This window comes from Borostomias antarcticus (genome assembly GCF_949987555.1).
Source record: "Borostomias antarcticus genome assembly, chromosome: 12".
Classification (NCBI taxonomy): domain Eukaryota; kingdom Metazoa; phylum Chordata; class Actinopteri; order Stomiiformes; family Stomiidae; genus Borostomias; species Borostomias antarcticus.
Window position 1 is genome coordinate 3,708,998 of NC_140245.1, and position 23,149 is coordinate 3,732,146.

Genomic DNA, 23,149 nt, shown 5'->3' on the forward strand with positions numbered 1-23,149 from the left:
TGGGAACATCTATCACACCTGTCATCTATCTCGATACATTCTGGAAAGCTTAGCCTTACTATAATGTAGTAAAAAAAATTTGATCCCGAACTGAAACGGGATCCGGATCCGTTTCAGTTTGGACGGGAGGGGATTGGAGAATTCAGAACAAAAGTTCTGAATAGAAGGTTGTAGGCTGTTGTTTCCATGGCTCCGGCCTTCCAGATCTGCAAACTTCGCAGCCAGTTTAGCATTGCTATCGGCAAATACTGCACATTTCTCCTCGAGTGAACAGACTTGCGGGTCTTGTAGATTGCAGGGGTGAAAACATGTCACCTTTAGGTGAAAATAGCCACTTTTAACCCAACATAGGTCATTTGGTTGATTTGTTTATGTATGGGTTTGCATATCCCACCTTTTTCAGTCATGATGGGTTTGCACCCCTGAGATTGGCATTGGACTCGAGTCGTTTCGTTCACCATGTTCCGTTACTTCTAATTATGCCACCCATGCCGCCGCAGTTTTCGATATCACCTCGGGCTGTTCTAAATTACAGTTCAAATTATGAACACAATATGTATTTAACTCAAATTTGGTGGTTATAAAGAAAAGTTTTACAAAGTAGAGTCGTGAGAAAACGAGACCACACTGTCCTCACATGCTCGCCCAACTGGAAGGAGCATCACAACATCAATTTCATGATAAAATATATAGGCCTATATATTTTACAGTCCACAGTTACATACAGTATAAGTGCTTTAGATAGATATAGATGAATAGACGGCAGTAAGGCACACAACTATCAAATCACAAGTTTTCTTTTCCTCCAGAAAATTAAAGTTTTGGCTGGCGGTCTCAAGTGTCAGTTTGTCTGCTGCTGTGCATCTCTTTGCCCATGTAGAATGGACGGCCTGACTCTAGTCATATGATACAGAGAGCATTGAACGGTTTTTCTGATCCATACCTCCATGGTTGTTGTGTAGGAGCAGAGGCATCAGCAACACCAGCCTCAGAGTCCTTCCATCCATACTGCTGTCTGGCAATTACATGCAGTGGACTTACTTTTGTATGTGGCACACATTCCTGCACACACGCATGCACGCACACACACATGCACGCACACACACACACACACACACACACACAAGCGCAAACCCAGTCTTACTTGTTCCTTTTGAAATGATTTGATCAACAATGATTGGCATGAAGGAAATGTTCACCAGTGTGCCGGTGCAAGGGTATTCCCGTGGCAATCATAATGACTCGACAGTCATGAAGGTGTGCTTTTGTAAAGGTCTCAGGGACCAGGATAGAACTGGCCTTTAACAAGCTTCTCCTTTCTTCTTTGTAAGAACATCAAGACCGCAATGTTGCAATGTTTATTTTTATTTTTAGTAATGACTGTTGCATGAGAAGAGGAAGAGAAGGCTGTTCATCAGTGTGTCATCCAGAGACCAGAATAATCAACACATCTACAGTAGTGCACACTGTGCATCTGCCATTCTATTGATAAAGACCTTGGTGGAACCGGCTCCTAAAGACATTTCCTTCTCTCCTTTCAAGAACATGAACACACAAACAAGGATCACCACCAAGTCAATTACAATGTACATGACTAGGATATTTTTTATATTTTTTATCTTGGGTATTGGGCACAGATAAATAATTCAAAGATTAACATATACATTAGGACAAAACCACAGCTAAAATACCCGCATGTGTGTGTTGACAATGTTTTAGAACAATACAGAAATACAGCACATTAATTCAGTGTTGCGTCAGATGCAACAGCCCAGTCACTAAGCTATAGACAGATCATCAGTCACTGAGCCCTCAAATAAAACCAAATGCAATTTACTCACATAGCTTTGAAATAAAATGTTTGTTATAGTGAAGTGCTATGTTGTACATTGGTAATTTGGTAAACTAGATATGAACGTGTCATAACTAGCTACAGTAACACAGGATTAGAAACAATATTATTTTACAGTGTCTCACTGGGTGGGGGTGGTGGATGTTCTCACATCCACTGTGTCAATAAAATGCAGGAAACGCCTCGGAGTGAGAGAAAAAACCCCCTCTTATTATCGTGTTGGTTGACGGTCGGATGATGTGGATGAGTCTGGTCAATAACTGGTCATGGATGAGTCTGGTTAATAACTGATCATGGAGGAGTTTGGTCAATAACTGGTCATGGATGAGACTGGTCAATAACTGATCATGGATGAGTCTGGTCAATAACTGGTCATGGAGAAGTCTGGTCAATAACTGGTCATGGATGAGTCTGACAGGCTTGTCAACTGGTCACCTCAGGCTTGTGGGAAGGTGCGAAGGGATGAAGATCGCCTGAGCAAAAAAGAAACGGAAAAATAAATGAATTCACGACAAATCGAAGGAAGTGCTTTTTCATTGACAGAAACGGGAAATGGAGCGCAGCGGTAGTAGCGGTGGCATCGGTGAACCCGGCCGCGCGTAGCCTACCTCCACCTGACCGACAGCGCGTCCTCCGTCACCCTCCAGCTCTCTCCGAACTCCCTCACGCTCCTGGCCTGGTCGCCGTCTGGCTTCATCAGGTCGTTCTTCCGCCTGCCGTCGAAGTTCCCGCACAGGCCGCCCACTCTGCGCTTATACACGTGTGGCAGGACGACCTCTGCACAGGGAACACGGCGGGTCAGCTCATTCTCACAGCTTCACAAGGACAGAGACTTGAGGACCGGCTGAAACGATCGCGCTACGGTAGAGATTAAAGCCGGTTCGAGGGTTTGTGTGTATACAGTGTACTGTAGTCTCGTCACCAATCTTCACCGTTAGATAAGAATGCGCGTTGGACTGAAAACCTTTCCATGACTCGAATGTACAGTGCAAACACCAGGAAGGGTGTCAAAGATCTATGTTACATGTTCACAGATAAGGTGGTTGCACAAATGTGTTGGAGTCTCTTATGGAGTTGAGTGGCTGTTGAGATGTTAACAGTGCTATTACCTGCTCTCTTAGATCCATCAAACTCCACGGAGAAGCCGAAGTCTGTCTTCAGGTAGATACGAGAGGAACGCTCCCGGATCTCCAGGCCCCCTGAGGGCGAGACAGGGGTACGAGTACGCCTACCATCCAGCTAGAGAGAGAGAGGAGGAGAGAGGGGTAGATATAGAAAGAGAGATAAGATATATTGTTTATAGGAGTTGCATTTCAGGGTAGACTGAAAGATAACACAACACCAGTTCTACATTCTACGCAGTTCTGTGTTCCACAATCCTGTCATAAGCCATCTGTCTCATAATGCTTATCTCTCTTATCTAACCGGTGACAATAAGGGTTACACTTCTCTCTCTCAAACACACACACGCATGTACGTACACACGCGCACACGTGCTGTATACACACACATGCAGTGTACAAACAGAGAATATGACATGCAATTTAACGCAAACATAAGACCCTGACAGAGATAATGTTTTTAGAGCGATGGTTAGCTTCACCCGGTGTGCGGCAAACAGTAGGATAAAGGTTAAAATATGATGTGGTGCAACTGATAAGAAAATGCAGAGACACAGAAAGAGAGAGTGGGGGGAAATTATTCTGTGTAGAGAGACCCGGAGAGAGAGAGAGATGGGGAGGGAGAAAGAGAGGCTATACATCACTAAGGCCTGAATACACACCACCAGTTTCCTGTTCTTCCTAAACTCCACGGTGTGGTTGTAGACTCGGATCTTCAGCGCTTTCAGGTGCATGTCCTTATTTTCTTCGCTGTCTTCATCGCTGTCTTCATCGCTATCGCTGTCACTGCCCCGGCTGTGGCTACTGCTGTCACCCTCCTCGACAGTGTTCTCGTCATCTTCGCGATCGATGCGCCCGTTGATGCCCTCTACGTAGACTTCTGGAAGGTTCTTGGGCAGGCCTGTGGTCTGGACCAGAACGTAGGAGTAGCGGCCCTCAAACCCGTGCTTCATGTCGTCAAAGGTCCGGTACTCTGGGTCCCCGTTGATGCTGCACTCGCTGAAGTCTGAAGGAGACGGAGACAGCGTGGAGGACATACAATAGTGAACATCATCTAAGTTAGTCTTAGTCATTTTTGTAGGATCTGAAAATGTAATCCTGATGTTTTCAAATTCTATGACTTCCATGATGTATTAATCATGGAGGATTAATACTTGTACCTGTTGAATGCACGTTTACTTTGTTTGAAAGCTGCGGATGTGGTAAGGTGTAGGCTACCTGTCGATTTGCAGTAATACTGGCCCTCCTCGTTCTGAAGGCAGATGCCGTCGCCGTCGCACTCATCTTCGTCGTCACATTCGATCTCACCCACACCGTCGTCTTCCTCACATTCGCATTTCTGACGGCAGTGGTTGGTGTACCAGACTTCATTAAACTGGAAAGGAAATCAGGAATGCCATTACTGTTACTACAGTAGTAATCGTTTCATAGAGGAGACTGAGCATTTGCTTGAGTCTGCCTGAAGCTGTGGCTGGGTGAGGTTTCATTTTTGGGACTAGCCCATTGTTTCCATTGCGTCAGGCAAGATCAATCACGGATAAATACATCTGGAACGATTTTAAATGGTATTGTTTACTCACATGATGGCTGTTGCCCTTGGCGTCCACACAGCCACACTGTTGGATGGGCACACAGACCCTCTGCCTGAGCAGGAAGCCGTCGTTACACACACATCCCTCCACGCACGCCTCGTCCTCCTGGCAGTTAGGGGTGCCGTGCAGATACTTGCAGGTGGGCTGGCAGGCTGACATACATGTCGTGTAGTGACTGTTCTTAGGGCAAGAGGGCGCTAGAGGGAAAAGGAAAATGCATAGTTGAGTATGAGAGGAAGTGTAAAGGGAGATTGTACAACAAAAGTTATTTTCAGCGAATTCATATTTTATTGACTGATTATTATAAGGGATGTTAATTTAATGCATTAATTAGATTAATTAATTATGCACACATTAACGTGTTAATAAAAATTAACGCAAATTAATTGCATTCATCGATTTTGTCCAGCTATAGGTGGCAAAGTTGCTGCGTCATTGCCTGATTTAACATAATTGAAGGGACAACCTTCTTGCCTACGACCTGAATGACCCCGTAGGCTACATGATAGGCTATCTCACGCAAAAGCATCATTGCCTAAACGGAAAGTTTACTTTAAAAAAAACTCCCAGATGGGACAGTTAATAAGAGCGTGGTCGTAACTTATTATCTGAATGCTGACAGCCCATGCATTGACTCCAACTGGCTAGCTGGCATCCTGGCCAGCCCAATCCTCTGTTACAGTTCGTTCTGTTCATGCTTAAAATCAGTTCCTAAAAGTCAATAGTAATCATGTAATTAATCATGTAATTATTTTTTAATTGTTTGACAGCCTTAATTATTATATTAACAAACTCACTTGGCGTGGCGGTTGTTGGTGGTTCAGGTCTTTCAGTTGTTGGTGGTTGTGGTCTTGCTGTGGTCGGTGGTTGTGGTCTTCCTGTGGTTGGTGGTTGTGGTCTTGCTGTGGTTGGGGGTTGTGGTCTTGCTGTGGTTGGGGGTTGTGGTCTTGCTGTGGTCAGTGGTTGTGGTCTTCCTGTGGTTGGGGGTTGTGGTCTTGCTGTGGTTGGGGGTTGTGGTCTTGCTGTGGTTGGAGGTTGTGGTCTTGCTGTGGTCGGTGGTTGTGGTCTTGCTGTGGTCGGTGGTTGTGGTCTTGCTGTGGTCAGTGGTTGTGGTCTTGCTGTGGTTGGGGGTTGTGGTCTTGCTGTGGACGGTGGTTGTGGTCTTGCTGTGGTTGGGGGTTGTGGTCTTGCTGTGGTTGGGGGTTGTGGTCTTGCTGTGGTTGGGGGTTGTGGTCTTCCTGTGGTCGGTGGTTGTGGTCTTGCTGTGGTTGGTGGCTGTGGTCTTGCTGTGGTTGGTGGTTGTGGTCTTCCTGTGGTTGGTGGTTGTGGTCTTGCTGTGGTTGGTGGTTGTGGTCTTCCTGTGGTCGGGGGTTGTGGTCTTGCTGTGGTTGGGGGTTGTGGTCTTGCTGTGGTTGGGGGTTGTGGTCTTGCTGTGGTTGGGGGTTGTGGTGTTGCTGTGGTTGGGGGTTGTGGTGTTGCTGTGGTTGGGGGTTGTGGTCTTGCTGTCGTTGGTGGTTGTGGTTTTACAGTTGGCGGTGGTGTTGTTTGCGCTGGGGTTGTTTGATTGATCAAATCTGTGACAAAACAGCATGACAATTACTACAATGAACCTCCTCAGGGTTTGCGTTGTTATTTTATCTGAGGACAGAAGACAAAGTCCCGTACCTGCACAGCGTCCACGGTGAAGAGACACATCATCTATGGCCACATCTGACTCATCGTTTGATCCTCTGCGTCCCTCAAAGAAGATCTGTGTTCAGAGTAATGTAAAGTCCATAAGTAAGAAATACACTAATGTCAGTACAGCCTTACAGATGGATGTCAGATTCAAACTGAGGTCAACTTATCACAAATGCTGCACTCATACTTCACAGTAAATTATAAAAAGTCCCTCCAAAACAGCTTTTTATCAAGACTTTCCACATCACACTCCAGCATTGACTTATCCATGTCACAACACCACCCTCCAACCTCCAGCCAGGGGAGTGTGTGAGTGAGAAGAGAGACGTGGACCCCCCTTCCCCACTCACCTGGAAGGGTCCGCTGGTGCTAAGGTCCACCTGGGCCAGGTGCCAGGCATCTCCCTGGTCATTCCTCTTCCACCACAGCCCGTCAGCATAGCGATCCTGAAGCAGGTAGACGTGCAAGCCCATGGTCTCGGCCGAGCCGTACATGTGGTACCAGAACTGCAGGCACTGGGGTCCCGGGTCGGAACACTCAGAGCTGAGGAGGCGGGCCGTGTCCCCGTGGGTCACACTGCTGGCCTCGATGTACATGTAGTGGCCGCCCACATCTGGTGGAGCAGATCAAGGTTAAGATTAGATATCTGGTGTGGAGTACATCAGGGTTAAGATTAGATATCAAGAGGAGATACCATTACAGGCGGAGGTAAATTGAGTGAATCAAAGTCCAATATCATTATCTGGTACACCAGAACCTTAGCTTTACATAAAGTCCTCGATCTAGCTTAAGCATTAGCACTGATACCGTACACGGTCATGGAAATCCTGGAAAAATCCTGGAATTTGAAATTAAATTTTCCAGGCCTGGAAATATTCTGAAAAATGATAACATATCCAAAAAGCTCTGGGAAAGTCATGGGAATTTGTAATTGACCTGAAAGGGTAATGGTTCTAGCAATGATATTTGTTTGTAAGCGCATCACATTCATGTAACAGTATGTATTTGTCATTCTACATTTGTAGTCCACATTTATACCCCCAATTCCACAAACATCTCAAGTTTACATTATTATAGAAGTTGTAAGGCTACTTTACCCATTAACATGCAGAAATATAGAAAATTGTTAAGAATATATGGAACAATAATGGAAAATTTTGGAATTTTATTGGTAACAAGCGCAAATTCACAATAACTGCAACCATATATGAGCTATAGGGTAGACTACAAGCATTTTCAATCTTGTCTAATTAGGGGATTAGACCAATCAACGGACCAACTCACCCACCAACCAACTAACCAACCAACTCACCCACCAACCAACCCCCCAAACCACCAACCAACCCACCAACCAACCAACCCACCAACCAACTCACCCACCAACCAACCAACCAACCAACTCACCCATCAAGTATCCCAACCAACCCACCCTCCAACCCACCAACCAACCAAACCAACCAACCCAACCAACCAACTCACCCACCAAACCAACCAACCAACTCACCCACCAAACCAACCAACCAACTCACCCACCAACCAACCAACCAACCAACCCACCAACCAACTCACCAACCAACTCACCCACCAACCAACCCACCCACCCACCCACCCACCAACAGACAGAGTGAGCTAGAGCTGTTGGTCGCAGCTAAAATGGGTGGGAACCCTGACTGTAAAACACGTTACCTCCTCTTGTGTGGTCAAAGGACGGGCCGGTCCGCAGCGTGGGGGTGGAGCCACTCTGCCAGGTCCAATCAAAAGCGTCCGTCACCAGCTGATTCCAACTACAGAGGTTGTTGTCAAAACCGCAGTCGAGGTTGCATACTGTACAGGGAACATTTATTAAATGTTGACATAGTTCTAAAATGATGAGAATGACAGAACATAATGATAGAAAGTCAAACATTGTCTGTTTCCCTGAAGCTTACCTGGGTGTGGAGATTGTGGTCTTGCTGTAGTTGGGGGTTGTGGTCTTGCTGAGGTTGGGGGTTGTGGTCTTGCTGAGGTTGGGGGTTGTGGTCTTGCTGTGGTTTGTGGTTGTGGTCTTGCTGAGGTTGGGGGTTGTGGTCTTGCTGAGGTTGGGGGTTGTGGTCTTGCTGTAGTTGGGGGTTGTGGTCTTGCTGTGGTTGGTGGTTGTGGTCTTGCTGTGGTTTGTGGTTGTGGTCTTGCTGAGGCTGGGGGTTGTGGTCTTGCTGTGGTTTGTGGTTGTGGTCTTGCTGTGGTTTGTGGTTGTGGTCTTGCTGTGGTTTGTGGTTGTGGTCTTGCTGAGGTTGGTGGTTGTGGTCTTGCTGTGGTTGTGGGTTGTGGTCTTGCTGTGGTCGGTGGTTCAGTGAATGTGACCAGGCCAGGGGTTGTTTGCGCTGGGGTTGTTTGATTGATCAAATCTATGACAAAACAGCATGACCATTACTACAATGAATCTCCTCAGGGTTTGCATTGTTATTTTATCTGAGGACAGAAGACAGAGTCCCGTACCTGCACAGCGTCCACGGTGAAGAGACACATCATCTATGGCCACATCCGACTCATCGTTTGATCCTCTGCGTCCCTCAAAGAAGATCTGTGTTCAGAGTAATATAAAGTCCATAAGTAAGAAATACACTAATGTCAGTACAGTCTTACAGATGGATGTCAGATTCAAACTGAGGTCAACTTATCACAAATGCTGCACTCATACTTCACAGTAAATTATAAAAAGTCCCTCCAAAACAGCTTTTTATCAAGACTTTCCACATCACACTCCAGCATTGACTTCTCCATGTCACAACACCACCCTCCAACCTCCAGCCAGGGGAGTGTGTGAGTGAGAAGAGAGACGTGGACCCCCCTTCCCCACTCGCCTGGAAGGGTCCGCTGGTGCTAAGATCCACCTGGGCCAGGTGCCAGGCGTTTCCCTGGTCATTCCTCTTCCCCCACAGCCCCTCAGCGTAGTTGCCCTGCAGCAGGTAGACGTGCAAGCCCATGGTCTCGGCCGAGCCGTACATGTGGTACCAGAACTGCAGGCACTGGGGTCCCGGGTCGGAACACTCAGAGCTGAGGAGGCGGGCCGTGTCCCCGTGGGTCACACTGCTGGCCTCGATGTACATGTAGTGGCCGCTCACATCTGGTGGAGCAGATCAAGGTTAAGATTAGATATCTGGTGTGGAGTACATCAGGGTTAAGATTAGATATCAAGAGGAGATACCATTACAGGTGGAGGTAAATTGAGTGAATCAAAGTCCAATATCATTATCTGGTACACCAGAACCTTAGCTTTACATAAAGTCCTCGATCTAGCTTAAGCATTAGCACTGATACCGTACACGGTCATGGAAATCCTGGAAAAATCCTGGAATTTGAAATTAAATTTTCCAGGCCTGGAAATATTCTGAAAAATGATAACATATCCAAAAAGCTCTGGGAAAGTCATGGGAATTTGTAATTGACCTGAAAGGGTAATGGTTCTAGCAATGATATTTGTTTGTAAGCGCATCACATTCATGTAACAGTATGTATTTGTCATTCTACATTTGTAGTCCACATTTATACCCCCAATTCCACAAACATCTCAAGTTTACATTATTATAGAAGTTGTAAGGCTACTTTACCCATTAACATGCAGAAATATAGAAAATTGTTAAGAATGTATGGAACAATAATGGAAAATTTTGGAATTTTATTGGTAACAAGCGCAAATTCACAATAACTGCAACCATATATGAGCTATAGGGTAGACTACAAGCATTTTCAATCTTGTCTAATTAGGGGATTAGACCAATCAACTGACCAACTCACCCACCAACCAACTAACCAACCAACTCACCCACCAACCAACCCACCACCCAATCCACCAACCAACCCCCCAACCCACCAACCAACTCACCCACCAACCAACCAACCCACCAACCCCTCAACCCACCAACCAACTCACCCCCCAACCATCCAACCAACTAACCAACCAACCAACTCACCCACCAAGTATCCCAACCAACTCACCCTCCAACCCACCAACCAACCAAACCAACCAACCCAACCCAACCAACCAACCAACTCACCCACCAACCAACCCCCCAAACCACCAACCAACCCACCAACCAACCAACCCACCAACCAACTCACCCACCAACCAACCAACCAACCAACTCACCCACCAAGTATCCCAACCAACCCACCCTCCAACCCACCAACCAACCAAACCAACCAACCCAACCAACCAACTCACCCACCAAACCAACCAACCAACTCACCCACCAACCAACCAACCAACCAACCCACCAACCAACTCACCCACCAACCAACCCACGCACCCACCAACAGACAGAGTGAGCTAGAGCTGTTGGTCGCAGCTAAAATGGGTGGGAACCCTGACTGTAAAACACATTACCTCCTCTTGTGTGGTCAAAGGACGGGCCGGTCCGCAGCGTGGGGGTGGAGCCACTCTGCCAGGTCCAATCAAAAGCGTCCGTCACCAGCTGATTCCAACTACAGAGGTTGTTGTCAAAACCGCAGTCGAGGTTGCATACTGTACAGGGAACATTTATAAAATGTTGACATAGTTCTAAAATGATGAGAATGACAGAATATAATGATAGAAAGTCAAACATTGTCTGTTTCCCTGAAGCTTACCTGGGTGTGGAGATTGTGGTCTTGCTGTAGTTGGGGGTTGTGGTCTTGCTGAGGTTGGGGGTTGTGGTCTTGCTGTGGTTGGGGGTTGTGGTCTTGCTGTAGTTGGGGGTTGTGGTCTTGCTGTGGTTGGTGGTTGTGGTCTTGCTGTGGTTTGTGGTTGTGGTCTTGCTGTGGTTTGTGGTTGTGGTCTTGCTGAGGTTGGTGGTTGTGGTCTTGCTGTGGTTGTGGGTTGTGGTCTTGCTGTGGTCGGTGGTTCAGTGAATGTGACCAGGCCAGGGGTTGTTTGCGCTGGGGTTGTTTGATTGATCAAATCTATGACAAAACAGCATGACCATTACTACAATGAATCTCCTCAGGGTTTGCATTGTTATTTTATCTGAGGACAGAAGACAGAGTCCCGTACCTGCACAGCGTCCACGATGAAGAGACACATCATCTATGGCCACATCCGACTCATCGTTTGATCCTCTGCGTCCCTCAAAGAAGATCTGTGTTCAGAGTAATGTAAAGTCCATAAGTAAGAAATACACTAATGTCAGTACAGTCTTACAGATGGATGTCAGATTCAAACTGAGGTCAACTTATCACAAATGCTGCACTCATACTTCACAGTAAATTATAAAAAGTCCCTTCAAAATAGTTTTTTATCAAGACTTTCCACATCACACTCCAGCATTGACTTCTCCATGTCACAACACCACCCTCCAACCTCCAGCCAGGGGAGTGTGTGAGTGAGAAGAGAGACGTGGACCCCCCTTCCCCACTCGCCTGGAAGGGTCCGCTGGTGCTAAGATCCACCTGGGCCAGGTGCCAGGCGTCTCCCTGGTCATTCCTCTTCCCCCACAGCCCCTCAGCGTAGTTGCCCTGCAGCAGGTAGACGTGCAAGCCCATGGTCTCGGCCGAGCCGTACATGTGGTACCAGAACTGCAGGCACTGGGGTCCCGGGTCGGAACACTCGGAGCTGAGGAGGCGGGCCGTGTCCCCGTGGGTCACACTGCTGGCCTCGATGTACATGTAGTGGCCGCTCACATCTGGAGTAGATCAGGGTTAAGATTAGATATCATCTGGTGTGGAATGGATCAGATTAGAGATAAATAAGATAATATAGATAAGATAAATAAGACTTGATCCACACCTCTGTGAACCAAAGTCCAATATCATTATCTGGTACACCAGAAGCTTAGTTTTACATTAAGTCCTCGACCTAGCTCAAATGTTACTACTATACTGTAAAACACTTTACCTCCTCTTGTGTGGTCATAGGACGGTCCGGTCCTCAGCGTGGGGGTGGAGCCACTCTGCCAGGTCCAATCAAAAGCGTCCGTCACCAGTTGATTCCAACTGCAGAGGTTGTTGTCAAAACCGCAGTCGAGGTTGCATACTGTGCAGGGAACATTTATAAAATGTTGACATAATTCCAAAAAGAATGACAGACAAAAATTACAGAAAGAACTACGCCATCTGTGTTTCCCTGAGGCTCACCTGGGTGTGGTACGACCACGTGCCCGTCCACGGAGGAGGGAGGAACCGAGGGGGCGCTCACCCCCGCGCCTGAAGGACCTGCTGACACAGCAAGTTCAGTCATGGATGATCAGAAAAGGGGCGTTTAATTAATTAATACATGTTTAATATCACATCCTGAGGCCTTCACTGAAGTTAAATTCTCTCAACGCAGTTGATAAATTAACCACGTTAAAGGATGTGCTGCTGTCATGAGTATCAGAACGTGCAGCACAACGCTCGCCAGAGTTAATCAAATGACGAGCTTCCCAGCCTCCTGCACGTGCGACATGCGCAAGGTAGGCGCTAAAAGAGAGAGAGAAAGAGACGGAACATCTCCCTTTCTTCCGACGTCTCTGGTGGGTGAGTGCTCCGCTGCGACATCCTGCTGCTGACTGCTCTTTGTCGCTAAGCATGTTTCAGACTCCTTCAGACGGAGCCGCGGTGCTGTGCGACGGCCCCCTACCTGAGCAGGATCCGTAGTGGATGGCGATATCGTCCAGAGCTACGTCGGACCGAGGGTCAGAGCCGCGGATGCCTTCCACGATGATCTGAAACGCAGTCGCAATTCATTGCCACCCAATTACGTACTAAAGACCAACTCAAGGAGAGGTTCGCCGCTTCATAAAGGCCATTATTGAGAGAGGGTTTTTCTAGGCTTATAGTATAATCAATCACCAAGGATAACATGATAAATCACACAATCTCCACTTCACTCTTCTGTGCTGGATGAAGATTTTGCAAACCGGGCCCTTACCTGGTACGGTTCTGAGACGTCGATGTCGATGGCACCGGGATGCCACTCCGGGCCCTGGTTGTTGGACCTGGACCAGAGCTTGGTGACCCTGTTCCCCAGCAGCTGGTAGATGTTGAGGGCCATGGCGGTCGCCCGCCCGTACATGTGGTAGGAGAAACGCAGGCAGAACTGTCCAGTGAGCTGGCAGGGCGAGCTGAGCAGACGGGCGGAGTCCCCGTGGTACACGCCGTCACCCTCGATGTACATGTAGTAGCCCGCTGGATGACACACAGGAAAAACACTGTTTAAGGCCCCTTAATGTAGGCTACTGTCATCTCATCTCATCTACATATCATTAAGCAGAGGTTTAACAAGTTAAATATGAGAGATGTAGTAAGATATTGAAGTACAGGATATACTAGATTGTATACTCTGACAGTATTATATGTCATTGCTGACATTTTTCTAAAAAGGTTCAGCAGACCTGTACTTATGTGCGACAAACTTGTGAATATCTAACCTCCGGAGATGTCCTGGCTTGGTCCTGTGAGGTCAGATGGGGTGCCGCCTTTCTTTCTCGTCCAGTCAAAGCTGTCCTGGATGAGCTGTTCCCACCCGCACAGGTTGTCGTCGAAGTTGCAGTTCAGGGGACACACTTTGTGGAACAACACGCAACGAAAGTCAGACTCATTCTGAAGTCAGACTCATGAAAGTCAGATTCATGAAAGTCAGACTTATGAAAGCCAGACTCATACTGTATGAAAGTCGGACTAATACTAGAGTCAGACTCATATGAAAGTCAAGACTCATTTGAAAGTCAGGCTCATATGAAAGTCAGACTCATATGAAAGTCAGACTCATACTAAAATCAGACTCAAGAAAGTCAGACTGCCTTTGGACATACATGACGTTCTTACCGCTCTGATCTGGCGTGGTGGGCGCTGGTGGTCTAGTGGTTGGTGGAGCGGTGGGCGGTGGCGCAACAGCTGAAACGGCGAGGAGAGACAGACCAGGGTCATTACAGCAGGATGAGACATGACTCAAAGAACTAAGAGAGCCAAGGGAAATGAAGGAGAGGGATGGGAGGAACGGGGGGTAATACGCACGGAGAGCGAGTGGAAGGAAAGTAGGATGGGAGGAATGAGGAATTAAAGAGAAAAAGAGGAGAAAATGAAGAGATCACAGTCTTTAGTAAGACAGCCTATTAGAGTGACGATGATGGATGCGGCGTGCTATCACTTAGTTCCAGAGCTTCTCTCCTCAGACCAGAGTGACTATAGGGACGCTTCGCCACCCATCACCCCCCTTGACGCAACCCGCCGGTCGGGCTCGCTCACCGCAGGCCGTGCCGTCCGTCCAGTTGCCCAGCTCCACCCCGGCCACCACCTGGCAGGCCGCCACAAAGGACTCCATGGAGGCGCAGAGCACGCGGCGGTCTCCGCCCGTGGAGCAGTGGTCCTCCAGGCAGCTGTCGAAGTAAAGCTGGGCGTGCAGGATGGGGCGACAGGGCCGGAAAGCCTCCGCCGTCATCAGCTTGAGGCACTCCTGGAAGCCCTGGTTGTACACGGCGGGGTCGCAGGGCGCGGGGTCGTCGGGGTAGGCGACGCAGCTGGAGGAGGCGCAGGGAGGGGTCGAGTGGGGTCGGTGGATGAGGATGGGGTGTGATGTATAAATACAGGTTATAAATACAGGTTTTTATTATCGAATTGAATGGACTCACGGGTAGTCGTCCTCCTGTCTCCAGCTGTTGCCAAACTCGAATTCTGTGCCGTCCGAGTCTCCGTTGGGCATCAGGAAGTCGTCGTTCGGGTCGTCGGAGTACGTTCCGCAGAGTCCGCACATTTCGCCCTTGTAGCGTTCGTCCACCTGCAGGAAGAGCCGTCCCTCTCCGTCCATTCGCATTCTCAGGCCAAAGGTCGTCTCCAGGACGACGTACTGACCCTCCCGGTGTACCGTCACTGAGCCGTACGTTCCGTTGGTCCCATGGGGCAGGTGGGCGGGGCCAGCACCATTCACCTGGAGAGATAAGGGACGATTATTAATGACTTATCTGTTATTAATGACTTATCTTTTATTAATAACTTATCTATTATTAATAACTTATCTATTAAGGCTTTTTTAACCTTTATTGGACCAGATAGGTCAGCAATGACACATTCTTTATCACATGCCAAGTCATGTCAAGTTTGATTTCACGATTCCGATTGGCGCTCAACTCGGTTAACGATCGAATGGACAGATTGTGAAATCTGGTTAAATTACGTGACTGTTGTCCAGTCAGGCAGAAAGCAACGAGGGCTGGTGGCGTGGCACGAGCCTCATACCAGGGCAAAGTTTATATCCATGGAGACAAACTATTTAAGCCACCAGTGACCTCAGCTAGGCTCCACATGTAACCACCTAATTTCTCCCGCCTTCATTCACTTCCTCATCTATCTACCCATACATTCGCCTAATTTGGGACTTAAATTAATAACAACAAGCAATACAGAAGGAATTAATTTTCTCAATTTTGTTTTTCCACACTTACATAAACGTCCATGTTCTGTTTCAGGACGACATGGAGGTCCTGAACCTGCAGGGCCACAGAGTCCAGCCTGGACCAGGTCAGGTTCCCCAGGTTCTGGTTGCGGGAGGTCACGGTGAACTGGACGGCGCTGTGTCGTCCGCAGGAGGTGGTGGCCAGCGTGTAGTTGCACCCCCCCTGGAAGGTGTAGGCCTTGCCGTCAAAGGTGATGTAGTGGGGGTCCCCGTAGATGCGGCAGATGCCGGGGACGGAGGCGTGGCAGCCCCGCACGCCGTCCTGGACCTTGCACACTTCCCCTGAGGCGCAGGACGTGGACAGGCAGTCCACGACGCCGCCGCCCACGCACTGGCACTCTCGCTCACACTCGCCGTCCATGAAGGCCACGCCCCTCTGGAACACACCAGGACGCTGTTGAGCACTAATGCTCTGGTTTTTATCAAAACAATACATTTAAAAGCAGAAACTAACAATAACCCATGTTGGCTGCAAATGATCTGATGATAAAGTAGGTATTGGGTATCTAATATCCAATATTTCAATAATAGGCTGTTGGGTGTGTCGGCGGTAGTTAGCCGCCATATTGGGTGTGTTGGCGGTAGTTAGCTGTCATATTGGGTGTGTTGGTGGTAGTTAGCTGTCATATTGGGTGTGTTGGTGGTAGTTAGCTGTCATATTGGGTGTGTAGGTGGTAGTTAGCTGTCATATTGGATGTGTTGGCGGTAGTTAGCTGTCATATTGGGTGTGTTGGTGGTAGTTAGCTGTCATATTGGGTGTGTTGGTGGTAGTAAGCTGTCATATTGGGTGTGTAGGTGGTAGTTAGCTGTCATATTGGGTGTGTTGGTGGTAGTTAGCTGTCATATTGGGTGTGTTGGTGGTAGTAAGCTGTCATATTGGGTGTGTTGGTGGTAGTTAGCTGTCATATTGGGTGTGTAGGTGGTGGTTAGCTGTCATATTAGGTGTGTCGACGGTAGTTAGCTGTCATATTCAATGTGTAGGCGGTAGTTAGCTGTCAGTCGTCGAGTCCTTACATCATAGTGTTCTCCATTCATCCAGCAGCCGCAGTCCTCCGCGGGGACACACCTCCCTCCGCTGAGCCTGAACCCCGGGTCACACTCGCACCTCTCCTCGCAGCTGCCGCAGGCCCCCGTCCCCAGGCCCGATGCGTCCAGGCTGGAGCATACCTCAGGACAGCCCTCGGTACACGCGTTGTAGTGGCTGTTCTCCCCACACTCCAGCGCTGGGAGAAGGAAGGAGGAAGGGAAAGGATGAATGAATGAAGTTGTTGCGTTGCGCTAGGTGTTAAAGAACGGCTGGATTTTTTATATTTTTTTGTCATCGTCGAGATCTTCGTCATCATCATCATCACCATCTCCCAGCCCCAATCAAGTTTTATGAGGAGGAACTGTTTTCAGAAACAGGAAGCCGCAGCAACCTGAAACAGGAAATGAACAAAACCCATAACGTACGACAGAGAGAGGAGTTGCGCCAGGCGGGCACTAGGACCCCGGCCTTGAGGCAGAGGTCGGCGTAGGCCTGCATGGTCTCGCACAGCGCGGTCGGGTCTCCGCGGGACGTGCACATCCCCGCTACGCAGCTGCGGAAGTAGCTCTCGGACCCCAGGACGGAGAGGCAGCCTGCGAACGGCCCGGTGTCGGACACCAGGGCGCCACAGTAAGGTTCGCTGGAGTACTCTGCCTCCTGGCTGGGCTGGCAGGGGTGCGGGACTATGGTGGCGTGCTCGCAGGAGGCCCCGCCCCCGGGGCTCCGCCAGCTCTCGACCAGGGCGGCGGCGTTGGGGGCGTCGGAGCCGTCCGGCGTGCGGTGGTCGTCCTCCCTCTGGCGGTTGAAGTTGCCGCACACGCCGCAGACCTTGCCGGAGTAGGAGGCGGGCGCGGTGACCTGGACCGCCCCGGCGTCGTCGTAGGAGACGGAGAGCCCGAAGCGGGTCTCCAGGACGACGGCGGCGGCGTTGCTGCGGATCTTGACGGAGCCTCCGCTCAGGCTCAGAGGGAGCTTCCTCCAGATGCCGTTGACCTGGAGAGGAGGAGGAGGAGGAGGAGGAGGAGGAGGAGGAGGAGGAGGAGGACAGGGTTTGAGACTAGCCTCGAGAGATCATCCTAATTTTGCGAGCTCACGTTCTGTTTCTCTCACACATCAGTCTGGACACTCTCCATAGAGATCCGTTTGGGGCAGCTCAGAAAACGATCACGCCAATCGGCGTGGGTTCTCAGGAATTTGAAGTACAAACAGCTACGCCGGGCGGGTTTATGACAGCGAGGAGCGGTTGAAGTTAGCGTAGATAGGACCTTTTTCAGATTTTTTTCAGATACTTCATCCAATCACCTGCCAAGTATTTTTGAAAGTGCCTGCCCTGTTCCAAACAGTTTCAAATCGAGAGTTCCCAGATGGTTATGCAAAACAAACCATCTGGCAGCCTCAGGTTAGGTGGAAACCACATCTGCACATCGACACCTTGAATATTAACACAACATGTCCCAGACTTTTATTGGATGTGACATTTCAAATGATGTACTATTAGGCTGACCTAAATCTAGTGACTGATTTACAGAAAGAACAGCATGCCTCGACCTAATGGCCCACATTATACCCCCTCCCGGAAAACGATAAGAATTGGAATTCTGGTACATCATATAACCCAGCTATGAACTCTCTTGCTGTCACGAACAGCTTCTCGAGCTATCAGTGAAATGAGCTCATAGGTACGTGCAGTGTCACCTCCAGTCATAACGTCTGGATTTTAACCCTGTCCTACGGCCTCAGCACATGGGCTGAGCTGGGTGTAGACGAAGCCGGCGTCCCTCACCATGACCCGGTGGTTCTGCCTCCTCAGCAGGGACACCCTGAGGTTCTCCAGCTCCACGTTCACCTTCTGGACCCAGGTCAGCGAGGAGTTCTCCCCGGGCTCGTTCTCCGCCTCCACGCTGAACTGCTCCAGGGGCCCCGCGGACGAGCACACCCGCGCAAGGGTGTAGGTGCAGGGCCCCGCGAAGAGGAAAGCGGCCCCGTCGAAGGTGCTGCAGTGGGCGTCGCTGTGCACGGTGCAGGTCCCCGGGGCCCGGCTGGGGCCTCCTCGCTCGGGAGAGCAGGAGAGCTGGCCAGCAGAGCACAGGCAGTGGGTGGACTCGTCCGTCCAGAACTCTGTGTCTGGACTGCACTGTGTACCTGCAGGAAAAGACCGCATTGTAAAATTATATTACCCTCAAAACAACCACATAATTGCCCAAAAGATCATCCTAGCTCCGGGACCAGCCCCTCGAGTGTAGATGAGTTCTACTGATTAAGATAAATGCAGTTCCTTTGTTTGTCTGTATGGAGAATTCGTTCTAAATTAGGTTAAGGAATGCACCGGAATACTGAATTTAACAATTGAGATTACTTTTTTTTTTTTTTATCAGGGAGGATCATGCCTCTGGAGAGATATTTTGGTTCTGTGTAGAAGAGGGGAGTTGCTTGTTGTTTGTTGTTTATTTGATTGAACAGACACTCACCACACTGTCCTCTCCGGACTCCTACCCTGTCAAAGACCACCTGTCCCTCCCCAGGCTGGCCCTGAACAGCCACCAACACCACCTGGAAAACAGATCCATTTACACTGCTTAACCATTTCACAAGCTAGCAGTGATTATAGGGAGGGAGGGCGTCCAGCGCTGTAGTCTACCTGTGTCTCTGCCGGGCTCAAGGGGACGAACACCTGTCTCCAGTCGCCCCCCTCCTGAGCCGGGGAGCTCCAGACCTCCGTCTGCCCGGAGCGGTCGCTGAGCAGGGCTCTCAGTTCTGACCCGTTGGCCCCCAGAGGAGCTCGGTACCAGAACTCCAGACACGCCTCGCCTGACAAGCTCAGGACGCCGCTTTCCAGAGAGATGTGGTTCTCCTCTGAGCACAAAAAAGGAGCATGGCGGAGTAGATTAAAGTAGAGCAGAGTAGAATCGAGCAGGACAGAGTATAGCAAAGTAGAGCAGTGCAGAGTAGAGTGCAATAGGATGACAAGCAGCGTAGAATGACAAAATCGGGCGAGGTTGAGCTCACAGCAGGAGCCTCTTCAAATTGTCACGCTCTCGGTGCCTCTAATGAACCTAGCTCCCCATGGACAAAAACTACAACCTCATTCATGAAACTAATGGTCCCTTGTCAACTCTGTACCACTCTACATGACCGCTGCCAGATGTTATAGAACCATTTGGAATGGGTGATTAACTCTAAAACCAATTAAAATGTCCCCTTGTTCCGGTGGGCATTAACATAGTTTTAGTTACATTTCACCATAGAATAAACTCCCAGCGATCACGTTCTACAAATCCTTTAAAAAAAAGAGAAGGAACCAAATGTTGTTGCAAAGCCATGATAGCGAGATGCTAAGTGGCTTCTGTGTTTAGGAGGTAGCAAACACCCCGAAGCAGGCCCACTCCAGTTCGATTACGCCCAGGGGAACGCGGGGCCATAAGAGATGATTACCTAGCTGCATCTGATCTGCTAGCAATAATGTGCTCGGTGGCACAGAACTTGCCCGCAGAGGTACTCTGTGTACCCTGGCAAACTGCTACACACTGTCTGTATCAACTACACTCAGTGAGAGAGAGAGAGAGAGGAAGAAAGCAATTTAGCTGAGAATATGCAAAAAGAAATCCAATTCAATTTTTATTACACTTTTTCCCACATGGGAGGTAGCTGGCAGTAAGAGTATCGGGCCTGTTTAACAGAGAGAGTATCAGGCCTGTGCTGTTCTGTTGTGGTTTCTGTGCTGTTCTGTTGTGGTTTCTGTGTTGTTCTGTTGTGGTTTCTGTGCTGTTCTGTTGTGGTTTCTGTGCTGTTCTGTTGTGGTTTCTGTGCTGTTCTGTTGTGGTTTCTATGCTGTTCTGTTGTGGTTTCTGTGCTGTTGTGTTGTGGTTTCTATGCTGTTCTGTTGTGGTTTCTGTGCTGTTCTGTTGTGGTTTCTGTGCTGTTCTGTTGTGGTTTCCTCACCTGTTCCTGACTCGTCTCTTATCAATCCCTCTGATGTCCATTCACAGAACGGAGAGATATCACTGTTGAAGTCACACTTTGTAACATATTCTGTGAAGGAAAAGAAGAAAGGATCGGACGAGGGAGAGAGAGAGAGAGAGAGAGAAAGAGAGAGAGAGTTAAATGAGAGTTAATTCATGTGACAGACAAACGCAGATCAGAAAGGAACTGCACAGTGAATGGATAAGAGGGCGTAAGCAAAGAAACCACTTATTAGCGAGGCCTGCGGCAAAGCCATGTTTTTGTCCCAAGTTACTGTAGCAAGAAATTGCTAGTGTGGATGGCACTGGAATTAATGATGAGATCTGCACCCCAGTGAGCTACACAGTGAATCAGACGGATGAATAGACGGCTTCGCTTCCTGTCTCTCGCCGAACGACAACAATAGCAGCCACAAGCAGGCGTCTAGTATCTTCTCCTCTACAGCTGTAGTTACCTGCATCTGACCTCCAGTCTGGAAGAGTAACTGATGGAGTTTCTTCCGCCCTTGAATAGGAAAAAGAACAGGTTGAAAATCAACGTAGCTGGTGAGGTGTGTGATGTAACACTACTTATGATTAGTCAATGATTGGCCATCTATCTGACTAGATTTATTGATACATACATAACAAGCCATGGACCAAAGTCCAACATGCGATTGACATTAATGAAACTACCACACATCAAAATACCAATCCAATTTTCCATAGTTTGAATACATTTTCAATAAACCAGTGTCCTACACGGTCAAGCTTACAGTATGTGAGTTTACAGTCAGCGCCAGAGTGAGTCCCCTAAGAGAGGAGACGGTAAGAGAGACGCAGGCCGAGAGAGAGAGCCAGCCGGAGAGACCCACCTGGCGTGGATGCCGGTCTGTAGCAGCCAGAGGACAGAGGCTGTGACCATCAGCCCTGCGTAGGTGTCTCCCACCATGACTGATATCCCAGCTGCAGAAGTCTCACTGTAAGTTCCTGTACACTCCCTCTGCTCTCTCCTCGGTGGAGAGATGTGAGCTTCTGAGAGGACAGGGGAGAAGGTGGGGTGTTTATAGGGCATCTGGACCACACACCTGACCAGGTACGCTGTGAGCAGGGGGCGGGGAGGGGGTGGGGGGGGGGGCAGGAAGGGGACCGGGCCAGGTGTGCCGTATCACCACAGTGGCGAAACACCTGCCAGGAGTTGGGAGATAAAGCAAAGTGATCCAGCCCACAAGTCTACAAGGTCAGGGGAGGCGTGTGCTGTTTAATAAAAACAATCCAGCTACTCTGCGAAAAAAACACGTACTTCCCAATCACATGTTTTGATCCTGATACAAGCCAAGAGCAGTGAGCTCATACGGTACACAATGGGTTAACCATTTCTGCTGCCAGAGGGGAAGTTCCTCCATGCAATGTCAAAAAAGATTAATACTTAACTACGTTTATAGCAGTCTTTGGTTTGACATTGGTAATTCACACATAAACAGAGAACTCTGCTTTATGGGCTCTCTGGGTGGTATATAACAAAACAACATCTTCCCGGCAGACACCCCCATGGTTTATGGATGTTTGAAATCAGTAGCAAGGGGGCAACCGACTGACCAGCCTTCCGAGGCGCTCCCCGAGTAATAATAGCACAGTTTAATAATTCTCCACATTCCCTGAAGATAATGATGATGCCATGACGTAATTGACACTAGCATTATTTACATCCTGATGGCCGCATGAGCCTCTACTAGCTCAGCCTCTACTGCTGTCACACCCGCACCTGAGAGTCAATCTGAGCCGTGTCTGTGTTCGCAGGGTCCTAAGTTCCCAGGGTCAACATATTCCCCAAGTCAATATCCTGTCAACGCACATTAAGTTAATTGTCAAAAGGTTTTATGTCGCCAGGGACTCATTTTCCTAGTTGTCCTGGGTTGTTGGAGCAGTGTCGCAAAGAAGACTGAGCGATAACTGAGCACTGGTCTCTCTATCTGTGTCTAAAAGCCTAGTAAAGTGGGTGCTACTGAGGCCTGGTGGATGGAGCCCCAATAAACCACTGCAACAGGGCCATAACTATACTAACGACAGGGAAGAATCCATGAAGAAGCACAGCCCCATTGCAGTATCACCTCCACCAGCATGCTGTACCTGGATACGAGCGTTCAGGTACAACGATCCCGGCTGAGGCCCTGTGTTCAGCTCCATGCCCTGAACACGGCCACAAATACAGTAAAAACACCCATTCTGAGTTTCTAACCCTAACCCCTTTGACGAGTTCCCACAATAGCTTGTCATGTGAAGTGAAAAGGGAGCGCTCATTATGTGTTATAGAGTTGGGGGACATAGGGCCCTGGGAACATAGGCCCCTGGGAACATAGGACACTGGGAACATAGGACCCTGGGAACATAGGCCCCTGGGAACATAGGCCCCTGGGAACATAGGACACTGGGAACATAGGCCCCTGGGAACATAGGACACTGGGAACATAGGCCCCTGGGAACATAGGACACTGGGAACATAGGACCCTGGGAACATAGGCCCCTGGGAACATAGGACACTGGGAACATAGCACCC

The 23,149-nt window shown here is 48.9% G+C and overlaps 1 protein-coding gene across 1 annotated transcript; it reads right to left on the bottom strand.

Annotated features, from left to right (window-relative positions):
* Window positions 1-1,390: 1,390 nt before the first annotated feature.
* On the bottom strand, window positions 1,391-21,600 carry LOC311316368 (uncharacterized protein). The gene is made up of 34 exons (XM_084447209.1): window positions 21,468-21,600; window positions 21,069-21,118; window positions 20,594-20,683; window positions 19,293-19,507; window positions 19,123-19,204; window positions 18,438-18,796; window positions 17,080-17,647; window positions 16,642-16,850; window positions 15,617-16,003; window positions 14,807-15,102; window positions 14,424-14,695; window positions 14,004-14,072; window positions 13,607-13,741; window positions 13,108-13,364; window positions 12,817-12,901; window positions 12,333-12,410; window positions 12,094-12,231; window positions 11,619-11,881; window positions 11,254-11,338; window positions 10,851-11,162; window positions 10,609-10,746; window positions 9,086-9,348; window positions 8,721-8,805; window positions 8,174-8,629; window positions 7,932-8,069; window positions 6,596-6,858; window positions 6,231-6,315; window positions 5,363-6,139; window positions 4,554-4,762; window positions 4,192-4,348; window positions 3,636-3,979; window positions 2,962-3,091; window positions 2,461-2,629; window positions 1,391-2,325 (listed from the first exon to the last, which is right to left on the bottom strand). Exons 1-34 carry the CDS (start codon window positions 21,542-21,544, stop codon window positions 2,289-2,291), a joined length of 7,278 nt encoding a protein of 2,425 aa, XP_084303335.1. The 5' UTR covers window positions 21,545-21,600; the 3' UTR covers window positions 1,391-2,288.
* Between the last annotated feature and the right edge of the window lie 1,549 nt (window positions 21,601-23,149).